The 27,175-nt window shown below is 39.4% G+C and overlaps 1 protein-coding gene across 4 annotated transcripts in view; it reads right to left on the bottom strand.

Annotated features, from left to right (window-relative positions):
- Positions 1 to 13,458: 13,458 nt before the first annotated feature.
- The window catches only part of LOC126260252 (uncharacterized), a 62,123-nt gene continuing 48,406 nt past the window's right edge, over positions 13,459 to 27,175 (bottom strand). For all 4 annotated transcript variants that reach the window (XM_049957578.1, XM_049957577.1, XM_049957575.1 and 1 more), the window contains exon 4: positions 13,459 to 13,639. In XM_049957578.1, coding sequence (XP_049813535.1) covers positions 13,607 to 13,639 — 33 coding nt within the window. In that variant the 3' untranslated portion in view covers positions 13,459 to 13,606. The remainder of the gene's footprint in view (positions 13,640 to 27,175) is intronic.

Genomic DNA, 27,175 nt, shown 5'->3' with positions numbered 1-27,175 from the left:
CTCAAAAATGCCGAAGCTGGGTTGAATGTCCACATGCTACTGTTGTGAGCATCTATGGGAAGAAATAAGAGGACAGTGAAACTACCACTAGGTGCTAAATCGTTGGATGTCCATTACTCCTCAAATAACATGGGGTTCAGAGGCTTGTTTGCTCTGTAAAGTAGGATAGATGGTGATCTGTGGCATCTCTGCCAAAAGAGAACAATATTGGTGTCAAACTGCCTATTGGCTTCTGTCTCGGGTTCTTCGGCCGACGTTCATCTAATGATTTTCCTGACGTTTCGCCAGCACGAGTGGCTGGCATTGTCAAAGCTTCACCCTCCATTGCCGGTGGTGAACTGGAGCCGAGCTCGCGGGCGCAGGCTATATGTACCTGGCGCGCCAACGTCCGAGGGCTTCTCCGCGGTCATTTCCGGTGCGGTTCTCCTCTTGCTACCTGCGACGGTCGTTCGCTGCAGTACGGGAAGCCAGGATCCGTTGACCTTAAGGCTCTCCTCTTTCTTGTTCAAACTGTTCGCGTGTTTTTGTATTTCTACAGCTTCTCTGAACAAGCGCGTGTGATAGTGCTTCTCTACAGCCAGAACTTCCGTGTCGGCGAATTTTATTACATGGTCGGTCTCATTCAGTGCGTGCTCTGCCACGGCCGATTTCTCCACCTGCCCCAACCTGCAATGTCGCTTATGCTCTTTGATCCTGGTGTTAATGGATCGTCCAGTCATTCCGACATAAACTTTTCCGCATGTGCATGGTATGCGGTATATTCCCGACATTGCAAGTGGGTCTCTTTTCTCCTTCGCCGATCTAAGACACTCTTTGATCTTCCTTGTCGGTTTGAAAATCGTCTTTACGCCATGTTTGCGCAATATACGGCCGATTCTGTCCGTCACTCTGGGAATGTATGGCAGAAAGGCCGTACCCGACAATTCTTTTTCCGGTTCCTTACTTCGCCGAGGTTTGGGCTCTGTTACACTTCTAATATAATTTGTGGAGTAACCATTGCTCCTCAGGACAGTTTCCAGGTGTTGCATTTCTCGTTTGAGGTGTTGCGGCTCACATATTCGTCCTGCTCTCGTTACGAGCGTACTAATCATGCCTCTTTTCTGGCTCGGATGGTGGTTTGACAGTTTGTGCAGGTATCGGTCCGTGTGAGTCGGTTTTCGATACACGCTGTGTCCCAGATCTTCGCCGTCCCTTGTGACCAGAACATCTAGAAATGGCAGTTTCTTGTCCTTTTCTACTTCCATGGTAAATGTTATGTTGGCATGGAGGCTGTTCAAGTGTCTTAGGAAGTCACTGAGCTGTTCTTCACCATGGCTCCACACCACGAAAGTATCATCGACGTACCTGTACCACACCTTAGGTTTGCAAGTCGCCGAGTCCAGTGCCTGTGCTTCGAATTGTTCCATGAAGAAGTTGGCCACCACTGGACTGAGAGGACTACCCATGGCGACGCCTTCCAGCTGTTCGTAGAAATCGCCATTCCACGTGAAATAGCTCTACGAACAGCTGGAAGGCGTCGCCATGGGTAGTCCTCTCAGTCCAGTGGTGGCCAACTTCTTCATGGAACAATTCGAAGCACAGGCACTGGACTCGGCGACTTGCAAACCTAAGGTGTGGTACAGGTACGTCGATGATACTTTCGTGGTGTGGAGCCATGGTGAAGAACAGCTCAGTGACTTCCTAAGACACTTGAACAGCCTCCATGCCAACATAACATTTACCATGGAAGTAGAAAAGGACAAGAAACTGCCATTTCTAGATGTTCTGGTCACAAGGGACGGCGAAGATCTGGGACACAGCGTGTATCGAAAACCGACTCACACGGACCGATACCTGCACAAACTGTCAAACCACCATCCGAGCCAGAAAAGAGGCATGATTAGTACGCTCGTAACGAGAGCAGGACGAATATGTGAGCCGCAACACCTCAAACGAGAAATGCAACACCTGGAAACTGTCCTGAGGAGCAATGGTTACTCCACAAATTATATTAGAAGTGTAACAGAGCCCAAACCTCGGCGAAGTAAGGAACCGGAAAAAGAATTGTCGGGTACGGCCTTTCTGCCATACATTCCCAGAGTGACGGACAGAATCGGCCGTATATTGCGCAAACATGGCGTAAAGACGATTTTCAAACCGACAAGGAAGATCAAAGAGTGTCTTAGATCGGCGAAGGAGAAAAGAGACCCACTTGCAATGTCGGGAATATACCGCATACCATGCACATGCGGAAAAGTTTATGTCGGAATGACTGGACGATCCATTAACACCAGGATCAAAGAGCATAAGCGACATTGCAGGTTGGGGCAGGTGGAGAAATCGGCCGTGGCAGAGCACGCACTGAATGAGACCGACCATGTAATAAAATTCGCCGACACGGAAGTTCTGGCTGTAGAGAAGCACTATCACACGCGCTTGTTCAGAGAAGCTGTAGAAATACAAAAACACGCGAACAGTTTGAACAAGAAAGAGGAGAGCCTTAAGGTCAACGGATCCTGGCTTCCCGTACTGCAGCGAACGACCGTCGCAGGTAGCAAGAGGAGAACCGCACCGGAAATGACCGCGGAGAAGCCCTCGGACGTTGGCGCGCCAGGTACATATAGCCTGCGCCCGCGAGCTCGGCTCCAGTTCACCACCGGCAATGGAGGGTGAAGCTTTGACAATGCCAGCCACTCGTGCTGGCGAAACGTCAGGAAAATCATTAGATGAACGTCGGCCGAAGAACCCGAGACAGAAGCCAATAGGCAGTTTGTCAACAAGTGGCCACGAAAGCCTCAACAATTTTGTAATATTGGTGTACACACAAGCGTATCGGAGCACACCATTCATCAAATATTGTAGAACATGAAGGCACCTCAACAGACCGCCCTATGTGTTCACAAGTTGACCCAATGACATCATAAATTATGATTGCAGTGGGTACAGGACCATCGGGCTTTGAGTGTTGATCAATGGAAATGTGTCGGCTGTTTGGGGTGGATCTCATTTTTGCTACACTAGGCTGATGGTCGTCTCCACAAATGCAGTCATCAAGGTGAATGGCTTAAAACGTACAGCTTGTCATGGATGCCGACTGGTGGAAGTACTATTATGCTGTGGGAGATGTAGGACTTGTGGCAGTAATCAAAGGCAGCTGACAGCTGCGAACCACCTGCATTCCTTCATGCTTGATGTCTTCCCCAACAGTGATGTTATCCTTCAGCGGTATAACTGCCCACATCTCAGAGCCAGAACCATGCTACAGTGACATCTTCAACTTTTATAGTCCTGTCTTCCTCAGTAGCGTGTAATATTACGGTATATTGATAATTTTTACTTATAGACCGTCTGACAGCAACTGAATAAAACACAATTTTAGTGCCATATGCGTTTAGCCTTTATTTTCTGCAAGGCATCATCAGTGGCCTGGAATATGTACATATGTTAGCTGTTTTATTTACATTTTTGTCATTGTGCCTATAGGTTATAAACAGTTCTGGTGGTTGGTATTTCCTATTAAGTATAATGTTTTGAACTGTACTTACAGGTTGCGTGGACAATTTCTTACATATTACGCTCCTGTTGCATTTTTGGTGTTGTTGTTGTTCTTATGAACGCCAATTTGCGGTTTTTTCCACATTCCACAGCACTATGCACTGATCGCTTGTTTTAATGCAATGTTTAGGTTTCTATTGCCGACTGTCAAATGTTTTTGCCAAAGATCGAATGTTATTACCAAACTTATGAGTGTAACTATTGGAGTATCTGTGGTCTGTTCGTGTATGCATTTGTGTGTGTGTGTGTGTGTGTGTCCAGATGGAGTGGGGAAGAGTTTTTTATCATTTCCTTCATTAAGTGTAGTAGGGAGCCTGTGCTGATGTGTGTTTGTTCATTTATCACATGTTTGTTTTCTGCTATGGCTTTCTGGATGTGGAAGTTTTCTTGCATTTGTATAAGACGTTTGTCATGGTTGCTTATTCTCATTATTTTCATTTTTTGTTTCATGTTTGTAGGATGATGGTTGTAGTGTTTTAAATGCTCTGCAAATGTGGAATGGTTTGTTTCATACTTCCAACATCTGATATGTTCTTTGTATCTTGTTTCAAAATTCCTGCATGTTATGCCTATGTATACTGCATCACAACTTTGACATTAAAGTTTACACACACACACACACACACACACACACACACAGCAAAAAATAAATTTTATATATATATATATATATATATATATATATATATATATATATATATATATATATTTTAAACACCAAAATATACACATAAACACACACACGCACACACAAATGCATACACAAACAGACCACAGATACTCCAATAGTTACACTTATAAGTTTGGCAATAACATTCGATCTTTGGCAAAAACATTTGACAGTCGGCAACAGAAACCTAAACATTGCATTAAAACAAGCGTTCAGTGCATAGTGCTGTGGAATGTGGAAAAAACCGCAAATTGGCGTTCATAAGAACAACAACAACACCAAAAATGCAACAGGAGCGTAATATGTAAGAAATTGTCCACGCAACCTGTAAGTACAGTTCAAAACATTACTACTTAATAGGAAATACCAACCACCAGAACTGTTTATAACCTATAGGCACAATGACAAAAATGTAAATAAAACAGCTAACATATGTACATATTCCAGGCCACTGATGATGCCTTGCAGAAAATAAAGGCGGGATGCGTATGGCACTAAAATTGTGTTTTATTCAGTTGCTGTCAGACGGTCCATACGTAAAAATTATCAATATACCATATCATCATGCTACAGTGACTTGAGGAGCATTACAGTGAACTCAAGTTGATGTCTCAGTTACCAAATTTGTTTACTGAACGAAGCCCATCTGGGTCACTATTGGGCACTATCATCACATACGCAAATCTGTGGCCCACTATTTACTGAATTACATGACCTGTGAATAGAATTCTAATGCAACATATCTCCACAAACCTACAAATAAAATGTTGGATCTCTGATACACAGAATCAGTAAAGCATTTTGTTCCAAGGATGGACAAACAGGCTATTAAGCAGGTGGTCACAATGTTTTGGCTCACCAGCATATATAGAGGATCTATACAAAAGAGATTAACTTGCAGGGGATATTATAGAAATGGAAGAGGACATAGAAAAATGAGATGGGAGATATGATACTGCAAGAATAATTTGACAGAGCAATGAAAGATCTAATTTGAAACACAGCCCTGGGAGTAGACGACATTTCACCAAAGCTACTGATAACCTTGGAAGAGCCAGCCATCTCGTGAGCAAGATAAATGAAACAGGCAAAATGCCCTCTGATTTCAAAAAGAATGTAATAATTCCAACTCCAAAGAAAGCAGGTGTTGACACATGGGAATATTACCGAACTATTAGTTTAATAAGTCATGGTTGCAAAGTATTAAAATGAATTCTTTACAGATGAATGTAAAAACTGGCAGAAGCTGACCTTGGGGGGAGACCACTTTGGATTCTGGAGAAAGGTAGGGACATGTGAGGCAATTCTTAATTCTTCTAAGACAAGTTGTCGGGTCAGTAAGGTCAAGGAAAGGTAAACCTACGTTTATGGCATTTGTAGACTTAGAAAAGCTTTTGACACTATTTACGGAAATACTCTTTTTGAAATTCTAAGGTAGCAGAGGTAAAATACAGGGAGCGAAGGGTTATTTATAACTTGCACAGAAACCAGACGGCAGTAATAAGTCGAGGGGGCATGAGAGGGAAGCAGTGGTTGAGAAGGCCACGAGACAGGGTTGTAACCTATTCCCAATGTTGTTCAATCTGTACAGTGAGCAAGCAGTAAAGGCAACCAAAGAAAATTTTGGAGTAGGAATTAAAGTTCAGGGAGAAGAAACAAAAACTTTTAGGTCTGCCAATACATTTTAATTCTGTCAGAGACAGCAAAAGACTTGGAAGAGCAGTTGAATGGAATGGACAGTGTCTTGAAAGGAATAAATAACATGAACATCAACAAAAGCAAAACAAGGGTAATGGAATGTAGTCTAATTAAATCAGGTGATGCTGAGGTAATGAGATTAGGAAATGAGACTCTGAAAGTAGTAAATGAATTTTGGCACCAAAATAATTGACGATGGCTGAAGTAGAGGACGTAAAATGTAGACATCCAAAGACACGAAAAGTATTTCTGAAAGTATTTGTATGGAGTGTAGCCGCATATGGATGTGAAACACGGATGATAAACAGTATAGAAAGATAGAGAGAATAGAAGCTTTTGAATTCAGAAGGATGTAGGTTGCACTAGTTATTCAGAGATGATAAGGCTCTCACAGGATACAGTAACAGGGAGAGCTGCATCAAACCAGTCTTTGGACTGAAGACCGCAACAAAAACATAGTATCCAAGATGGAGTGCACTTTACTGTATGGGACAGCATACGCATTAGAGGCAAACATATTTGTTGAGATGCAGACTGAGTGTTGTCCTGTCTGCCGAGTGAGTCGTGGGTGCCTCCGCTCCGCCTTTACTGTCTGTTTGTGTTCGCCTACTTGCAGCAGCGTCAGTCGCTCCGCTATGACTGCCATGGTTTCCACAAATATTCCACGAAAAGCTTGCAAGCTGCTGCGCTGAATATTTTGTGCTCATTACTTTGAGAAGTACAAAGTTTCCGTTGCCACAGGTAAGCCACATGAAAATTTGTTATGGCCAGTCACATTACAGTTAGCTTTGCTTTTCAGAGTCTATTATCAGAGTCAGTTTAAGTGAAGTTTATTTCAGATTTCATTTCATAAACAGATAGTTATTCTCAGAGTGCAGTGTTGCATTTGCGTGCATATTATTCTGGATCTGGAATTTTGTTCATTCAGATTCTGTACCTAAATTTTCAAAGCGTTTGTGTAGAAACATTTTTGTTATTTACTCTTTCAAAATTCAGTTGGTAATTTTATACAGCATTTTCATTCTGTTAGGTTGTCTGTTAGAATGGCAAGTCAGGCACTGTGACGTCATGCGTTGTAGCACTGCTCACTGTACCGCACAATATAGTTTGCTAATCACTTTAGCAAACTTAATGAAAAATACAGTTATAGTTTTGGCTCCTCATTTACTAAATAGTGTTTCCACAATTACACCATTTGTATTGTTCAGCTTTACAACACAGACATACACGAGTATCGAGAATAGCAGTTCAGTTTACTCCAGTTTGAATTCACGAAAGAGCCGGCCAGTGTGGTCGAACAGTTCTAGGCACTTCAGTCTGGAACTGCGCGACCGCTACGGTCACAGGTTCGAATCCTGCCTCGGGCATTGATGTGTGTGATGTCCTTAGGTTTAAGTAGTTCTAAGTTGTAGGGGACTGATGACCTCAGATGTTAAGTCCCATAATGCTCAGAGCCATTTTTTTTAGATGCAGACTCTTTACAGCAGTACACCACCAATCTCACCACGGCCTTGACTTTATGTAATTACCCCATCAGCCTAGTTCCAAAGCACGTTTCCTGGGCCATCACATCCAAATCCGGTACTGCTGATACCTCCAAAGGAAACAACTTAGGTGTACACTTCTTGTCACTTGGTATCATCCTGGTCATGAATCCATTAGTCAACTACTTCAACAAGGCTATCACTTTCTAAAATCATGCCCTGAAATGAGGTCCATTTTGCCCAACAAACCAAGCAGAGCTTTTTGTTGCTCTCCCAATCTCCGTGATAACCTTGTTGGACACTATGCTCCTTCTGCACCCATTTCCCAAGGCGATGAATCCTGCCCCTCTGACCCTCTCCAAGGTACAACCTTCCCTATGCACCTTCCCACCACCATCTGTACCATCCCTGTAACTGGCAAAATATATACTATCAAAGGGAGAGCCACCTGTGAAATGACATGTCCTGTACTAGCTGTTATGTAAACACTGTTTAGCCTTTTACATCAGCATGGCTACTACTAGTTTATCAGTTAGGAGAATGGGCATAGGCGAAGGGTGTATACTGGTAAAGCACAATATCCTGTAGCAAAGCATCCTCTACAACGTGACATTCATGACCTCCTCAGTATCTGTTTCACCACAAAAGCCATCTGGATTCTTCCACCAGACATCAGCTTCTCAGAAATCCACAGGTGGAAACTAGTTTTACATGTCGTCAGTTCTCGTCACCTGCTTGGCTTTAATTTATGTTAATTTCTTTGGTCTCAGCATTTCTTCTATCTTTCATTTTCTGACTTGCCTGTTTTTCCCTGCTCCCCCCTCCTCTCACCTCTGTCACATACAAAGCACTTAGCTTTCTGCTGTTATTAACTTGTGTACAATGTTTTGGCAGAAACCTCTGTATTGGGTGCTATTTTGTCTTCTACCTTTCAGAACTCAGGTTTTCAAATCTTGTCCAGTGCAGTCCCCAACAATAAGTCTTTCCAGTTCATCCCGTCTGGTGAGTCTCCACCAACCCAGAGTTCACAGCAACTTTTTCCGAAGTCTCCCCATTTCCTAGACCTCAAGAGTCCTTTTCTTTAACCCCCTCTTCCTTCCTTTTCAATCCTTCTGCCAGAAGGAGCAGCCAATGGCTCCAAAATCTTGCAAATTTTGATACCTTGATATGTGTCTTCCTTCTGCTACCGCTTGGTGAATAGATGTTTTATCTATCCACCAGTTTGTGTACAAGCTAGCAACAGCTTACTTCAAAGTGAAAAATACAGGAGAACATTGAAACTGTGGGTAACTTTCCATCATGACCTTGAAAATGGATTAATGCTCCCTTTATTTTAGCTACCAGCTACAGCTGGCCTGTCTGGGACTGAGTGACCTACTTGGTCCATAAACACTGGGGTGGAGTTTTCATACTGGTTGTATCAGATTCTAGTTGTGCCAGAACTGCACCATTTCTATTCATGATCGAGTCATTGAAGGCAATATTTTGGGAACTTGCCTGTTAATAATAATAATAATAATAATAATAATAATAATAATAATAGGCCTTAATGAAGCAGGTCTGTGGACATCTCCTCTCTCGGTAAATTCTAAATTACAACTATATATACTAAAATCAACCAACTCTGTACCCGAAGTCACTAATGCATGCATGCTTGCCTAGTTTTAATCCTGATAGTGCAAAATTTTCACTGGCAGTATTTGGCCAATAAGGGGAGAATAGGTGACAAAAAGTTCCTGATAATCAGTCTTTGTGCCAATATGCTGGATTAAATTTTTAACTTCACCACAGTGTCTTATGGAGTGAGGGCACATGACAATGCTGATGGCGATGTTAGTTTCAGGGAAACCCTTTATGCTATTAGAGAGGAGTAGCCTATGTGCCAGCATTGGGTTTCGCCTCTCCCTTCCCTTCATCCATAGCAAGTGCTCTTTGCAGTCATCCACATCATACAGATACACACCTCACACTTCATAACAAGTCAGAGGAAGCCAACAGCAAACCACCATCTTCTACTAAGACATTGTCTAGACGGCTCTTGTTCCCTGAGTATAGGACTACTTTAACTTTGATACAAATTCATGACTTTTGCTCAAGAGTAACAGTTTCTCAATCCTTAATATGAGCAGAGATCTGTTTCATGCGATGATAAAGAGGATGTGATTGTGAAAAATAGCTACTTCTCCACATGGTGCAGGCAGTATTGTTCAGATAGCTGAGGGTATATTTGCACGAATTTCAGCTACGCCTCACAGACTTGTTTATTCCTTCTTGTTAACTCCTCTATTAGTTTTTTTGTTTTTATAATACAAATTCTGAGCAGTGTTTTCCCTGTTGTTGCTGGCTATTAACCTATTGGAGCCAACGGACATACTAGATATGTTGACTATGTTTTAACCATAAAATCCAACAGACGTTTGTCATATGTTCTTCACTTCCGACTTATTTATTTATGGTTTAAACGTAAGTTTTACGATTGTAAGTGTGAGACCAATTGTTTGGCTTGCACATGCCAGCCTCTCGCGAATGGTACCAGTGTTCAGTGAACTGTGCGCGTGCGCTCGGAATATTGTTCAAGGTTGTTTTGTTTTATGTCGGCTGCCATGTTCTGCTGTTGTGTGGATCCTTCCCGTGTGTAAAAACATATAAATAATGGATATGGCTAACAAAGATCACTTGTCAAACTTAGAAATTGAAGAACTCTTAAACAATGGCTCAGAACTTGACTATCTTTCAGACAGCATCGGCGATTTTTCAGAAGATGACGAAGACTCACTTGAACTGGAGAGAGAAACCTGTGCTGCTGATATAAATGATGGTAGTGAGTATGAAGAAGCTAATGCACAAGTTTCTATTAGTCAGGTTTGTCATTCAGTTCAGCAGCTTGCCCTCCATAATGAGTGGCGTCATTTTGATGCACTCCCTGAATTACCTCTGTTTGAAGAAACGCGTGGAATTCAGGTTCCTGTTGATACATTAACAGAACTAGACAGTTTGTTGCAATTTTTTGATCACAGCATGTTTCTGAATGTAAAGCCAGAGACAAACATATATGCTACTGATACTATTTTTGAACTTCATCAGCAGAACAGAAGCAAACCAAAATCTTAATGGAAGAAATGGAGAGCTGTGAGGATACATGAAGTATATCAATTTTTGCAATCGTTTTGCATATGTGCATTGCAAAGAAACCTAAACTTAGGGATTATTGTCTGAAGACCCTGTGCTTGCTTCACTATTTGTTTCTCCGTGTCACGAGACAGATTTTTGCCATATTCAGGATGCTGCTTGTGAACAATGTGCTATGGAGACCTCAACAAGAACCAGGCCATGACCCTCTGCATAAAATAAGACTTGTTTGGGATCTTTTCACAGAAAGATGCAGAAAAGTCCTTTATCCATCATGAAACCTGACTGTGGATGTAGCAATATGTTCTTTTTGAGGAAGAATTGGATTCCGTGTTTAGATGAAAGACAAACCAAAGGAAATTTTGACAATTCTGTCAAATCCCTACTGCTGAGGTTATGCTCCTCTTACTTGGGAAAAGGACATGTGGTATACATGGACAGATTTTATACAAGTTCTGCAGTCCTTGAAGAACTGTGATGAAGAACAAGATACATTTGCCCTGAGACCTAATAAATCAAAAACTGAATGAAAGGAGAAATGACATTTCATTGCAAAGGACACCTTTTCTACTTGAAATGGAAAGACAAACGTGATGTACACATGTCATCAACACAGCATAAGATGACTACTTCGCACGTCAGTGTAAAATCCAGGAGTGGATATGCTGAGGTAGTAAAGCCAGACATATTGGACTACTACTTGTCTAAAACAGGTGTTGACAGAGGAGACTAGCTGATGAGTTACTGTCCTTCCAACAAAAGACTGTAAAATGGTGGAAAAAGATTTTCTTCCATATTTTTGAGGACAGTTTTGAATATCAAAAAATTGTGCATTAGCAGATTTTATCTGTATCTGTAAATCAATTGGTTCAAAAAGGAGGAGTAGAACTAAATAAAGACAACTCATTCTGCATCTGGAGTTGCAAGTACAAACAGATTCACAGCACGTCATTTTCCTGAGAAAATGCCACCAACAGAAAAGAAAACAAATTCGGCTAGAAGATGAAAGGTCTGTTGAGAACAAGGGAAAGCTGTAGCAAAGTTATCGAAGAAAGAGACTAGATACTACTGTAGGCCATGTAACACAGGCCTGTGTGTTCCCCAGTGTTTTGAAAGATTTCATATCTTAATGAAGTCCTCTATTTTGTAAGAATGAGAAAGAAAACATTTCACAGTAATACACTTTACCTATAAATGACACATTTAGTATTTCCTGCTGACAAGTGATTTTAAATCAATAGCCTACCATTCTCTATGACTTGACTTAAGAAAATTTTGAAAAACAGTATCTTTAGATCATACCTACAAACCCCTGTATAATTTATTTGTGCTAAATGTGTACATATTCATAAAGAGGAAGGATGGAAGGTTAAGCTGATATACTGCCTAAAGAGGTAAGTGAATTAGTAAATTTCCTCAGGATCCGGGTATTCACTGGATTGCCGACCCGTTAGGCTCCAATGTGTTAAGAGCTGGTTCACTGCTTTCTGTGGTGTTAGTGCCTTTCTTGACACGTAATTCTTATTTTTGGAGCAGGCTGACATCTCCTATTTATCAATGTGTGCATGTAGTTTTGTATATTTATGCTGTTACTTTACATTTGAAAACTTTCTTGGCACAAAGAATTTATATGCTCTCTCTGGTAGGATGCCCTCATGACCACTATATTGGTTGCTTGAAACACATCCACTATTGTCACTGTCTTTGGCTTATCTTCAGCAATTATGTATGGGTACTTTAAAAAAATGGTCCCATTTAACTTTTTTGATTAAAGTTTGACTATATGTTTACATGAAAATATGGGTTTAAATTGATTACTAGTATATGAGAGACTCTACTCATTACAGAATCTTCAGTCAGTGTTGTACTCTGTAACTCTTAACCTTTTTTTAATATTAAATAGTAATTTTTAACCACAACAAAGCTTCTTGCAAGCCAAGAAACCTAACATCTAACTTAATCCCATTATATATAACTTTGTGAGTGTTAAGCAGTGTGCTAGCTGATTTTTACTAGAATGCTGTTTAATACATCACATCACTAGTTGCATTCCTACCGTTGTTGGAATATATTCTTGAGGAGTAATACTGAGAACAGATGACTCTGGGGGGAGCTGGATAGGCCAGACAACTACTTACATTATTTATTGCTTTGGAGCCTGGAAGGAAGCTGGATTGATTAGGGTTTAATATCCATTGCTCAAGCCTTGAGACAAATACAGATAAATCAATAAGACTGAATGATGTATGAAAGTGTGTAAAAAGCAAGACAAGTAAACACACAATTTTTAAACAGAAAAAAAAAAAACCAACTGGCTATTGGAAGTACAAGAAGCAGTTGTTGTGGTGTTCTTAATTATGCAGTTAAGTGTGACATCATAAACATAAACAGGAATAGTATTTTAATTTTTGAAGCTATATGAAAGCTCTGGATATCATGTTTTGATAGATTCTGTATAGCTCTGGAAGTCCCTTACAACACCTATGTGAGTTGGACTAATAAACTACCCTGCAGATGATTGCAACATATTTGCAGTTTTTTCCATCTGAATTATACAGTACTAAGAAAATTGAGTGTAAACACAGCAGCAGTGTATGCACAGTTTACTGTACTTTTCCTTTATTATGATGATTTTTTCTGAGATTTGTTGGCAACACAGTGCAGCGTGGAGAAGAATCATATTAATATTATTCAACCATCAGCATAGCACAAACAACATGGTAATCATCATAATGTTAAAAACGTTACTACTTTCAGGTAGCTGTTGGAATACTACTTTCACAACATACTTTTATGTAGCTGATTTATTAAGTTTGTATCTATTGTTTGATATTATTTATGCTACACTGATCTGTAATGAACAAATGATGCAGTGCCCTCAAACTTTTTCTTCTGAAAAAAAAAAAAAAAAAAAAGAAAAAGAAAAAGAAAAAAAGACAAAAATAACCACAAATGAAAACTTAAGTTTTAATTTGTCTATGAAAACAGTCACTGCTCTATTGTGCAAGGTCACACAGACTGCAGATCTATCTTATTTTTGTAATCATTCTTTACAACTGTTACACCTTCTTTATCATCATCTTGTAGAAGCTCAACGAATGCTGCCTGGAGCAAACACTTTCACCTGCAAAAGAAAGAGAATATGGTTTTTAACATTATATTTAAAAAAGAAGTGTTAGGTAATGGTAAGCTCTTTGTTAGTCCTTCCTTGTCTCAGTGCTTTTGCCACATGTAAGTGGACAACAAAAAGGAAAGGAAATATTCTTTACTTTAGACAGATATTTGTAAATTTACAGAAAATAAAAAGTTATATAAAAACTTTAATGATCAGAGGAGAATGTATATACACCATGGACTTATATCCAACATCAATGTGCCAAGGAGATAACTTGGTGGCATTAGTATGTGTAAGCAGTCACCTTCCACGTAGTTACCATGAGAGAACTAGTTTCACCCCAACCTGGGAATGTGGTCAAATATCCATAAAATTCAATGACACTGGAGTTGGAAAATGAGGAGAAACAACTGCATAAGTCCTTCAGAGATATTTAAAGGTATCATTTCCTTAAGAAAGAACTAATAGGTCTGAAGGCCAGGATAGTGTCTTGCAACAGCACTAAGAATGTTGTGTCTCCTGAAAGTAAGTTAAGCTTTTGTTACCATTTTCACTGCCCTTCTCTGTGTGCTCTTCTCCTTTTCCAATCTTAACTGATATGTCCCCTATATTTAAGCAGTATTCAAGAATGGCTTGTATAAGTATTTTGTTCACAGTGATTTTCATTGAGACTCATTAACCCTGCAGTCAAAGGTTACCACACTCTAAGGTTTCACAAAGCCAGGCTGGAATAATGGCAATATTGTGAAAGTGGTAGATTGCTACTGACCATGTAGAGGAGATGTTTAGTCACCGACAGATACAACACAAGAACTGTTATACATTTGAACTTTCAGACAAAAGGCCATTTTTAAAGCAGAAAACACACACACACACACACTGTGTTTTCTACTTTATAAGACCTTTTGCCTGAGAACTCATGAATAGAGTTTCATGACTGATACTTTTAGAATCCTCACTTATTTTCATGATAAGACTATTTTGCTCCAGGCAGATCACAATGTTTGAACTCGGGATATGTTGACGGTTTCTGCTAAAAATGGAAATGATATAGAACATTAGTTCTGCGGATCAATTCTGTTTTTTTTTATTTTTTTATGAGTGTGACATTTGTTCTTTTCAAAAGTGGGAAGCATACATCTGCAGAAGGGATGTGTAGTAAATTATGATGATATAATCAAGAGTGAAGCTAACTTACTTGCAAATTCTATATAGAATCTGAGAGTGACTCAATAAGGCCAGGGAACCTTATTAAATTTTAACTATTTAATCATCTCTACTATGCCACTCATCCACACTAATAGTACAGCTATTAAATGATGGCAATATTGCTTAATTTTTCTTAATGAAGAAACATCTGCAGACAGAATTCAACATTTCTGCTTTTGTTTCACTACTTTTTATTTTGGTTCCTGTCTCATTCACAAGTGTTTAGACACTGATGTTTGTGCCACTGACACACTTAACTTATGTCTAAAATTTCATACAGTTTTGAGATAGGTACTATGATACAGTGCAAAGGTACAGAGGGTTATAATCTAACATGGGTCACACATAATGAAAAATGTGACAGCACTACTACTTTTATCTTGTCACCTAAATTCATGGCAGATCAGCTGGCATGAATGAAATACACTTTGTTATAATGTTGCTTGGTACTCTCACTCCAGATAATACATAACCTAGTGGTGACTGCATATCACATACATTCATCTGTAGTGTCACTTACCTAAATTGTCAGGTATCCTAGTACTCAGCAAAACGAAATAACCTTCCTACGCTTCTGTAGGTTAATACAGGAGTGCTGTGTTGCCTAAACTTGTGTATCTACTAAGTTCATACCATCGATAATCAGTAAATGCATTTCAAATCCACTTACTGAGTCGGAGCACATTAATTTAATAGTACAATTGTTGAGAATCTGCTAACCCCTCCCCCCTTTCCCTGCCAATACTGTATGTAATTTAGCATTAATTTTCCATTATAATATAGAAGATAATTGTCTGAGGCTTTTGTCTCCCACTTTCTCCTGTATAAGTCGAAGAATCCAAGTCAGAAGAGGGCTCGAGGATTCACTTATGTATATCTCAACATTTGTAACAGACAGTGTAATCTGTTGTGCTTTTATTTTCCACACAGTTTGTCTTTGCTTCCCTGCAGATTTCTTTCTCCTATTTCATGGAATCAACTTTGTGACTGTACTTTTCTTTGTGAGTCTTGAAATTTTCCGAGTGTATCATGGAATTTCGGAATTGCGGTCAACATGTCTTGTTGTCAACTTCTTCCCATGATATTTCGGCTGACAACCATTCAGTCATCTTCCAGTGAGTGTTAGCACTGGAGATTGCTAGTTCACATTGCTAATTTATACCCAAAAATGGTGCAGAGGTGTAAGTAGAAAGGTGTTTTTCTTTGTTTCTAATAGTCTTCTTCCTTCAGGTGCTTAAACTTCACTGGTCATTGCAGCTACAATGACTAAAGAAGATAGTTTCACAAATTGATATCTACAGGTGCAACTATTCATTTTTAAATTCATGGTTTGAATCAGTTTGGATGATTTTTCCAGTACTGTTCCTGTGCACTCCTGCAAAAGATGCTGCAAATGCATGGGTCTGAGGAGACTTGTACATAGTTTAGGCCTCGGCATGTGGTGTGTACTTAGTTCCTGATTTTTTTCTCTTTCATGAAAATTGAACCTTTCCTGCTCCACACATGGTGTTTACCTGCAGTCATAGCACATAAGATGAAGTATATGTTATTCCTTCAGCATTAGTACTCATGCTGCATTTCTCACATTACTTGGCATTTACTTCCCATATTAGTATGGCCATACTTTGAGCCAACAAATTTAGCTTTAATATAATATGGCAAAATGAGTGAGTCTAATTTCAATGTAGGTCCAGTAATTTTTTTCTAAAGTACTATTTACCCCTTCTTCTGCCCACTACTCCTGGAGCTTTGCAATCTCAATATGCGTAATATCACAGAACATCACCGTATCTTTATAACAGTTGTAAGGGTGTGATATAGTTCCATTTCAATGTGGTACTCCCCAACTTATTAGATTTTAGGAGGTTGATAACATATTGTTAAGACTTCCTCCAATGCACTACTTTTGAAACTTTTGTGGTTTTAACTTTTGAAAAAAACTGATCAGGGGAGCTAGCCTTCTGAGCTATCTATTAACTATATGTATCTAACACACAGTTCCTCACCTATGGTGCTAATGTCTATTTTCCTCGTTATGGATGCCACCTAGTTCCTATGAGCAGCTAGGGAAAGCTTGGGAAATAAATATTGTTTCATGAGAAGATTTGCATTCCTGTAAAAGTGCAGTGAAACTAAGGGTTGGTAGGTGGCTCAGACATTGTCTGTTAATTACTATTTCACAACAGCCATATATGCCATTGGGTAGGTTTCTTTTATTGAGATATGTACCTTTCTCATAGTCTGGCATATACAACATGCCCCTGACTCACAATATTCAATCATTACACTCGGGCATGCCCAGGGCTTATAGTTAGGGAGAACTGGTGGCACTCAACAGGTTTTCGTTCAGGAAGCCAGCTTTCCCCAAACTCATGCCCCGCCAAGAGCAACAGAATTCCTTGCAGTGTTTACCATGGGGCACAACATACAGAGCATGTGTGGTTATTTATTGCAATAGTTTTGTCAGTGATATCATAATCTTAGAAGCTTCTGGAAAGGACATATATCCTGAGCAAACTTAAGTTAAAGATACATAAAAAGGTAAAACCACAGTCTTACTTAAAATTAAGAGAGACATTAAAACCAATATAAAAAATGGAAACATTACTCTAAATCACGCAAATGAATTCTCCTGTTAAGGAAATCCAATTATTAAGCATAAAATCAGTGCAATAGATATTATGAGCAGTCTTGTACCACAAAGCAACTGTTTGTTAGTAAATTATTTTCAGTCCAGTGTGCATAAAAGATAGAAATCTCTCAAAAGTGTTTTACATTATAAATGTGGGACTCATCTTCTGGGTGTGCATCCAGGACAGTAAGGTTATCAGCCGAAATAGTGGATGAAGAAATAGGATGAACACTTGACAGATGATGGAACAGTGCACCCACCATGAAAACTTTAAGAAATAAGATAGAAAGTTCAGATGCTGAAAATAAAAATTCAGAGCAGAAAAAAATCTAATGAGCAAATCCTTTAAGAAATTTATCATATTTGGGGTGCTGCACATAATATCAGAGAATGAAGGTAAACCCTCACTGTACATTTAACTTTATATAATCATTTCTTAAGAAAAGCATTTCTGAGGTAGAGATCACAAGCAAACATTAAGGGTTTAGATACAGAACCTCAAAACACAATAGTATAATTGTTATAATCAATTCACTGGCGGCAATGAAATGAAGGAAACAGTCAGACACAGAGAAGTGTCAGCATCAACAATGCATTGAAGCTGGCATATGATAAAGATGCATGAAAAAGAAGCAGATTTGCCTAGATTCAGATCTGAGATTGGACAATGAAATCTTTTTTGTTAATTGTTTTCTTACTGTAACTATGTAGTTCTTAATTAAACAAGATTAATTTCTCACTATTTTTATTTGCCCCATTTCATATACTATTTCCTAGATTTTGGGAGCTTGCCTAAAGACAGAAACAGTTTCACTGCATTACATCAATCAATATTTTAGATTATACTTCTTTGACAAAAATTGGACTGTTTGCAAAAGTGCAATTTTTTTTTAAGAGCTTCACATTTTGTAACTGTAATGTTTGTATCAAACAAAAATGGACACTATTTCCATTTACTTTTAATGCTACTGTGTGATGCAAGTAAATTGGAACTTTTGAAAATTAGATTGCAAGAGGGGAGATGATTGTATCACTCCAGTAATTCCTACAGCAAGTCAGCTTCCCCTACCACACAATTAACAGTTCAGCTGGCATACTGTTGCCACCTTATGTGCCGGCAAGACTATGGCTATCCACTCAGTTCACATTATGTTTTATTCACACACCAGATCATTGCAGATTATGAGAAACATTATGTTTTATCTAGAAATAATTAGAATATTCTCTTTAAAATCACATCCACAAAAAAGTTTAATATTAAACTTTTGGAAGAACTATTTCTTTGCAACTGACTCAAAGCAAACAATTAACCACATTCTCAACAACTTTCACAAGCACCTGCCTATCAGAACTTGTAAAAATATGCAAAAAGGGCCATATTGAAAGGAAGTACTACAAGTAATATAAACCACATATGTATTTGAAAGAAAACTGTGGAAAATCCAGGAAGGATCGTTGCTACTCACCATACAGCGCAGACGCTGAATCGCAGATAGGCACAAGAAAATGAGCTTTCAGCCAACAAGGCCTTTAGTTGAAAGGTCATTTTCTGACAGTTTTTTGTTGTTGTTCCTATCTGTGACTCAGTGTCTCCATTATATGGTGAGTGAAAATGATCCTTTTCATAATATTGTTAAAAGAAAGTTATGTGATTTACCTACAAGGTCAGCAATTTCCAGATATCACATTATAGAAAGTTAGTTACTTACGGCAAAGTTCAGAGTTTGAAGCACTCGTGAAAAGCAGTGAAATTCACATAATACTATGAACAGAAAGCTGGTTGAAACCTGCAATTGACAACAGTGAGATTTTTGGGGAAAATTTAAGTCTATATCCAAAGGATGGGCAAATGGGAAATGGGTGTGGTGTATTTGCCACAGTAGACAAGAAACTCAGATCCACAGAGATAGGAATTGAAGCTGCATGTGATATTGTTTGGGCAAGACTAAGTATCAGGGGCAGGCATAAAATGTTAATTGGAGCCTTCTATCACCCACCAGACTCATCTCTTGACATAACCAAAAACTTCAGAGGAAACCAAAGTTCACTTATGTGTAAGTTCCCCAATCATACTGTAAGCATCCAACAATTAGCTCTTTCATGGGCAAAATTATTGAGCAATTTTTTTTAATGAATGGGAAGCAGATAGTAGTTAACAGATAGGTATATTTATCATACAGAATATCAAATTTGCTCCAACTGCAAAAGTGAGGTCACACAACAAGGTGGAAAGTATTCTTCTCACTGCCCTTCCTTGGAGTTAAATGACAAAACCAGCTTTTTCAATATATGTCATATTTATGTGATCAATTTACTTCTTTTGTTAGAATGATTGTTCACAATTACTTGCCATGAAATTTTCTGAAACATGGGTCTATGCAAAGTGATATTTGACAATATCTATAAACACAATGAGTGCGCTTTTCTGCAGCTTTGGTACTACAATGATGGCACCTCCTGTAGGTTTCTCTGCTCCCCTGCAGCCACATGACGAAGATCTTCAGGTACTTTACCCCTTTTTGCCAGAAAGTAAGGTTTTTGTCCACGCCTTTTTCGGGATGAGAAGCCAGCGATCAATTGTCTGGCTAGATGGATCCTGTATGTGAGCTGATCATGCTGTCCACTTTCTCTTTTACTTATTTTCCACAGGATAAAACTGTTCACTATAATAACATTCACCAGGAAATAAAATATTCTGTGCCACCATTTTACAGCACATCTGCCAATAGCAAACCTTTCTCGTAATTGATCAAACTTATCGACACCACCCATAATTTTGTTGTATTCTGCCACAACTTCAGGACAAGAAATCTCTGTACTAGTACCACCCTTGTTCTTCCTCTTCACTGTGGCTGTTTCCCTTGTGTCATGAACTGATGACAGGAAAGTGACTGGATGGTTATCCATCCATTTTACTGCAGAAATGGCTCCTTTTGTTTCAAACTGGAATTCTCCTCGTTCCAATTTTACATTTTCCTTCATAAATTTGGGTAAATCTTTCCTGTTGGTCTTCACTGTTCCACATCCATACACACCCTTCTTCAAAAGTGTTGACATTAATTTCACGGTGGTGAAGAATCTGTCGAAGGCAACTACATTATTTTTATTATGTATTTCCTTTGTTAGATCTACTACAACCCTTTCGACCAATGTCAAGTCACTATCTGCCTTACACTTGCCTGCGTAAACATCAAAGTTCATTGTACAACCAGTGAGTGAATCTGACAAACACCACACTTTGTAGCCTTGTTTCACTGGCTTCATTGGCATATACTGTTTCGTATATGATCGTCCTTTGAAAGGAATCATCGATTCATCCACTGACATAAATGATGAAGGCTCATAACTATTCTTACACCTCTGCAAAAGCTTTTCAATCAATGGCCATAATTTATGCATTTTATCATATTCTGGATGATTTCTTGGCTTTGCAGTTTTGTTGTTATTACAGTGAACATTCTCAACAATCTTTTTAAATCTTTTACTTGTCATTACGTTAGCAATTGGCTCTACTTGCGTGGCCTCCACATTCACCCGACCTAAAGCCATGCGATTTTTTCCTTTGGGGCTTCATCAAGGATCGTGTGTACTTGCCTCTGTTGCCAGCAGACCTCCCTGAATTGAGAAACCGGATTGAAGCAGCTGTTGCTACAACCACTGAAGACACACTTATCACCATTTGGGATGGACTCAGCTATAGACTTGATGTGTGACGTGTGACAAATGGTGCTCACATTGAACATTTATAAGGTTCTTGGTAAAACTGTTTGAGTTGCTCTTTCATTTTACCTATCATTTAGTAAGTTTAATGTAATAAAATTATAAACTGTTAAAACCCCAATATTCATTTATAAACACTGTGTACATATATTCAGTAACAATGAGGAACACTTTCAGCACAGGGCAGGAGCATACAGAGGAACTATGGTTCAAGTTTAAAAGAATATTGACCATGCACTGGATAGATATGTAATCAGTAGGTCAGTTCATAATGGAAGGGAACCTGCATGTGCACTATAAAGAAACTTCTAAAGAACCTGAGATTACAGCATAATAGATGTAAAAAGAAGCATAGAGCTATAGATAGAGAGAAGCTGAATGAAAAGCATTTGGCTGTCAAGAGAGTAATACTTGATGCCTTCAGTGACTACTGTAGCAGACTACTATCAAGCAATCTTTCAGAAAACCCAAAGAAATGTACGTAAAGGCACCAAAGTTAGTGTCCAGTCCCTAGTGAATGAAACAGGAACTGAAATTGTGGGTAGCAAAGCAAAAGCTGGAACTCCATTTTCAAATGCTCTCTAGAAAGGAAAACCCAGGAGAACTGCCCAAATTCAATCCCCGAACAAATGACTGAGATAAGTATTAGTGTCAGTGGTGCTGAGAAATAGCTGAAATTATCAAAACAGAAGAAAGCTCCAGAGCCTGATGGAGTCCTTGTCAGATTTTATACCAAATCTGAAGCTGAGTTAGCCCCTCTTCTAACTATAAACTATCATAGACACCTCAAACAAAAATCTATGCCCAGTTCTTGGGAAAAAAAACCACAAGAAAGGTAGTAGAAGTGATCCACAAAACTACTATCCAATATCCTTAACACTGATTTGTTGTAGAATCTTAGAACATATTCTAAGCTCAAACATAATGACCTCAATGCCAACCAGCACATTCCAAAAACATCGATCGCATTAAACCCAACTCTCACTTTTCTCACATGCCACACTGAAGCTTTGGATCAAGGCAGTCGATTTCTGAAAAGCATTTGACTCAGTACCACACCTATGATTACTGTCAAAAGTATGATCGTATGTGGTTCAAGTGAAATTTGTGACTGGATTGAGGACTTTTTGGCAGGGAAGATGCTGCACGTTATCTCGGATGGAGGGACATTGGCAGATGTAGAATTAACTTCAGATGTGCTCTGGGGAATTGTGTTGGGACACTTGTTCATGTTGTATATTAATGATCTTGCAGACAATATTAATAGTAACCCCAGACTTTTTGCAGCAGTCGTGGGTAAAGCAGGTCGCAGAATTCAGTATATTGGTAGAATACTGGAGAAGTGCATTCAGGCTACAAAGGAGATTGCTTACAAATTACTCGTTTCATTAGTTCTAAATATTGCTCAAGTGTGTGGGACCCGTACCAGATAGGACTAACAGGGGGTATCGAATGTGTACATGAATGGTCACAAGCTTGTTTAATCCATGGAAGAGTACAGATACTGAAGGAACTGAACTGGAAGACTCTCGAAGATAGATATAAATCCTACACCAAGAAAGTATTAAGAACTGGCTTTAAATGACGACTCTAGGAATATGCTACAATCCCATACATATCACTCATATAGGGATTGCAAGGATAAGATTATAATAATTATTGCATGCATAGAGGTACTCAAACAATCATTCTTCCCCCACTCCATACATGAATTGAGCAGGAAGAAACCCTAAGAACTGGTACAGTGGGATGTACCCTCTGCCATGCACTCCACAGTGGTTTGCAGAGTATAGATGTAGAAGGAACATATTCATGATAAATGTTATATGTAACGTGTCAGCAAGCATAGAAAACACACACACACACACACACACACACACACACACACACACACTGAACAGGAAGAAACCCTGAGAACTGCTTTTTTATTGGCCCAATTTTATCATACAGCACAAATTGTACAATCGATATTGGCCAGGTCAAAGATAAGTTACAATAATACATAGTATTAGCAAAATAGTTGGCAAATTAAAAATAGGTACCTATTACAATTAATTTTGTTACGTATTCAGAAATTCTCTGACAGAATAGAAACGGTGCTTTATTAGAAATGTCTTTAGTTTAGCTTTAAATATTGGACCAGTAGCATTTTTTATTTCCTATGGTATCTTATGTGTAGTATTACACCAATGTTAATTATGCTACTCTGATAGGTGGTTGTTCTGTGATATTTTTGATGTATATCTGATTTCCCTCTGGTACTCTATTTGTGTACATTTTTGTTCTGTAGCAGTTTGTGTTTTCAGGAGGTAGTCCCTAATGAACATGATAGTTTTATAAATGAATAAACTTGGAACATTTAGAACACCAAGCTCAGTAAAATAATATTTACAGGACTCCATCTTTTTAAGACCACAAATTATTCTTAGAGCTCTTTTTTGCATTCTAAAAACCTTTACAATGTGAGTATCCTCAGAAAATGATCCCATATCGGACTAGTGAGTGGAACTGTGCATAGTATGCCTGCAGTACTGTTGTTTTGCTTGTTGTACCCTTTAAACTTCTTAGGCCATAGCACACAGATTATAGTTTTCTAGACAAGTTATTTATATGTGTGTCCCACTTTAAGTCTTGCTGAACCCATACACCCAAACATTTTGTGACACACATTTTCTAGGGGATCATTTTTTAAATGTGCTTGAATAGACATTTGATTAGTTGGAGGAATTAAATGAAAATCGACACACTCAGTTTTTGCAGTATTTATAACGAGTTTGTTTTTTGTGAACCAATAAGAAAGTCTTTTCATAGAACTTTCTGCTGTGGACTGGAAAGTTTCTGGACTGGGTACAGTGAGCAATATGCTGGTGTCATCGGCAAACAGGATAGTTTTTGTGGGACTCATATATTCAACTAAGTTGTCCACATAAATCAAGAAGAAGAGTAGTGGAACTAAGATTGAGCCCTGTGGAACACCATTTTTTACTGGTAATTTGCTAGAAAGGAAGGAGTTGTTTCTTGTTTTATTCATTTTGTTGAATTCAACTGAAATGATACTTTCTGCCTGCGGTTTTTTAGGTATGAACACAACCAGCTATGTGCTACACCTCTTACTCCTCGTCTTTCTAATTTTTTGAGCAGAATGTTATGGTCAAGGACGTCAAAGGCTTTTGATAGATCTAGAAAAATACCTGCAGCTAATTTATGTTGATCAAGGGATTTTAAAATGCAGTCTAAGAATTCGAAAATTGCTGTCTGCGTAGATTTAGACTTTCTAAAACCATCTTGTTGTACTGAAGAGGTGCATATTTATTTATGAAACTTAAAAGCCTTTCATAGAAGAGTTTTTCTAGAATTTTTGAGAAGGAACTTAACTGTGACACGGATTGGTAGTTTCATATTTTTTCAGAAGAACCTTTTTCAACAGTAGTGAAGCTTTTGCTATTTTAAAAATATCTGGAAATACGCCATTTTTTAAAGAGAGGTTGAAAATTTTTTCCATGGGGTTTGCTATGTGGTGAGCACATGCTTTTAATATGAAATTAGGTACTTCATCAAGACCACTTACATTTTATTGCTTAATGATTTAATTTTACTTATAATTTCATTGGGGTTTGTTTCATAAACACACATAGAAGCAGTCGAGATCACTGACTTGCTGGAGAAACTTGGGACTGGTCCTTGACAGCGTACTTGAATGAGGTCTTCAGCTAGTGAAGTGAAGTATTCATTGAATTTTTCCACAACTGAATCTGGGTCTGTGACTTTTGAGCCTTCTAGTGTTAATGATACATTCTTTTTCTTTGGCACTGAACCACAAGTTTCTTTCTTTATAACTCTCCATGTGGATCTCATTTTGTTAGATGAGTTTCTTATCAAATTGTCATTTCATATAATTTTTGCCTCTTTGACTACTCTACTATAGATTCTTTTGTAGGCTTTTGAATAATCTGCGAATTCTTGGGTTACTCTATATTTCTTACAACAGTACCGCAGAAATCTGTTTCTCTCACTGGAAATTTGGGGTGTACCCTCTGCCATGCACTCCACAGTGGCCTGCAGAGTATAGATGTAGAAGGACCATATTCATGATAAATGTTATACGCAGCGTATCAGCAGACATCGAGAGAGCACGTGCACGCACACACGCGCGCGCGCGCACACACACGCACGTGCACGCACGTGCACGCACACACACACACACACACAGACCAGGAAGAAACCCTAAGAACTGGTACAGTAGGATGTACCCTCTGTCATGCACTCCACAGTGGTTTTCAGCATATAGATGTAGAAGGGCCATATTCACGATAAATATTATATGCAACATGTCAGCAAGCATAGAACACACACACACACACACACACACACACACACACACACACACACACCTATACTTTGTTGGCTGAGTCAGCAGTGCCAATGCTGCATTTTGCAGATGGTTGGTGTTAAGTCAGGTGGGGTGAGTAGAGTGAGAGGGATTCAGGATGGGCAGCTAGCAGCTCGGAGGGTGAAAGGCAGTTTGCTGGCTAGGAATGTGGGGGGAATGGGTGGCAGGTACGTGGGCCAAGCATGTGATGCATGGTTTCCGGAGCCAGTGTGATGTGACACATGCTGGAGTTGATGTGGAGATGTGAACTGGGAGGGGTGAGAGGATGAAGGAAGGGGAACGTGTTGGTTGGAGGGTGTGGTTACAGTGGGTTACCAGAGACTGAGGTCAGAATGATTACGGGAGCAAAGGATGTGTTGCAAGGATAGCTACCATTTGTGTAGTTTAGAGAAACTGGCAGTGGAGGGAGGATCCAGATGGCCGGCGTTGCGAAGCCACTACTGAAACTGAGTATGTTATGCCCAGGTGCATGCCGTGCCACCAGGTAGCCAACTTAGTCCTTGATAACAATTTGGCAGTGCACATTTGTCCAGTGGACATCTGGTTGAGTAGTCACGCCGATACAAAAAACTGTGCAATGTTTGTGGCAGCGTTGGTAAATGACATAGCTGGCTGCTTTCAGAGATGTCCCAGTCTCTGGTGGAGTAGGACTGGAGCAGCAAGTGCTGGCTGCCTGGATTGGGCAAGTCTTGTACCTTGGTCTCTCACAAGGATATGATCCCTGTGGCAAAGACCTGGGATTGGGAGCGGTATAGAGATGGTGTAGGTTGGGTGGGTGACTGCCTTTGTGGGAGAGGGGGAAGGATCTTGGGTAGAATGTCCACCATTTCAGGGCATGATGAGAAATAATCAAAGCTAGGATGAAGAATATAGTTCAGTTATTCTAGTCCAGGGTAATACTGGCTGACAAGGGATGCACACCTTTGTACCTTATTCTTGAGGTAGTGGGTCAGTTGGGGGTGTGTGGGGATATGGCATGGGAAATCATTTTGTGGACTAGATTTGGGGGGATAATGTCTGTCTGCGAAGGCCTTTGTGGGCAAGGAAGTTCTCGTTACTGTACATACCTCATCTATGGGTGGCTAAGCTGTATGGGAAGGATATTTTGGTGTGAAAGGAATGGCAGTTGTCGAAATGCAGGTGCTGTGGGCAGTTAGAGGGTTTAATGTGGACAGAGGTGTGCACAGAGCCATGAGAGAGGTTGAGGTCAAGGTTGATGTCAATGCAAAGGAAGATGGCACATTTGATTGAGGGTGACCAGTTGAAGCGAATGGGAGGGAAGGTACTGATGATGTGAAGTAATGAAGATAGGGTGTCTTGACCATGAGCCCAGGTCATGATGACATTATCAATGTACCTGAACTAGACTAGCAGTTGGGAGCTTCGGGAGGCTATGAAGGTTTCCTCTAGATGGCCCATGGTTGTGCTGTTGATCTGTTTGAATACCTTCCCTTCAAAGTAATTGTGAGTCAGGATATAGTTAGTAAGGTGCATATGGAACAAGGTGGTGGGTTTGGAGTGTGAAGGACATTGCCCAGCCACCCATGGATGATGTATCTACAGACAGACACTAACCCCCCAAAACTAGTCCACA

The sequence above is a fragment of the Schistocerca nitens genome, chromosome 5 (assembly GCF_023898315.1).
Source record: "Schistocerca nitens isolate TAMUIC-IGC-003100 chromosome 5, iqSchNite1.1, whole genome shotgun sequence".
Lineage (NCBI taxonomy): Eukaryota > Metazoa > Arthropoda > Insecta > Orthoptera > Acrididae > Schistocerca > Schistocerca nitens.
This window is presented reverse-complemented; position numbering and strand designations above follow the sequence as displayed.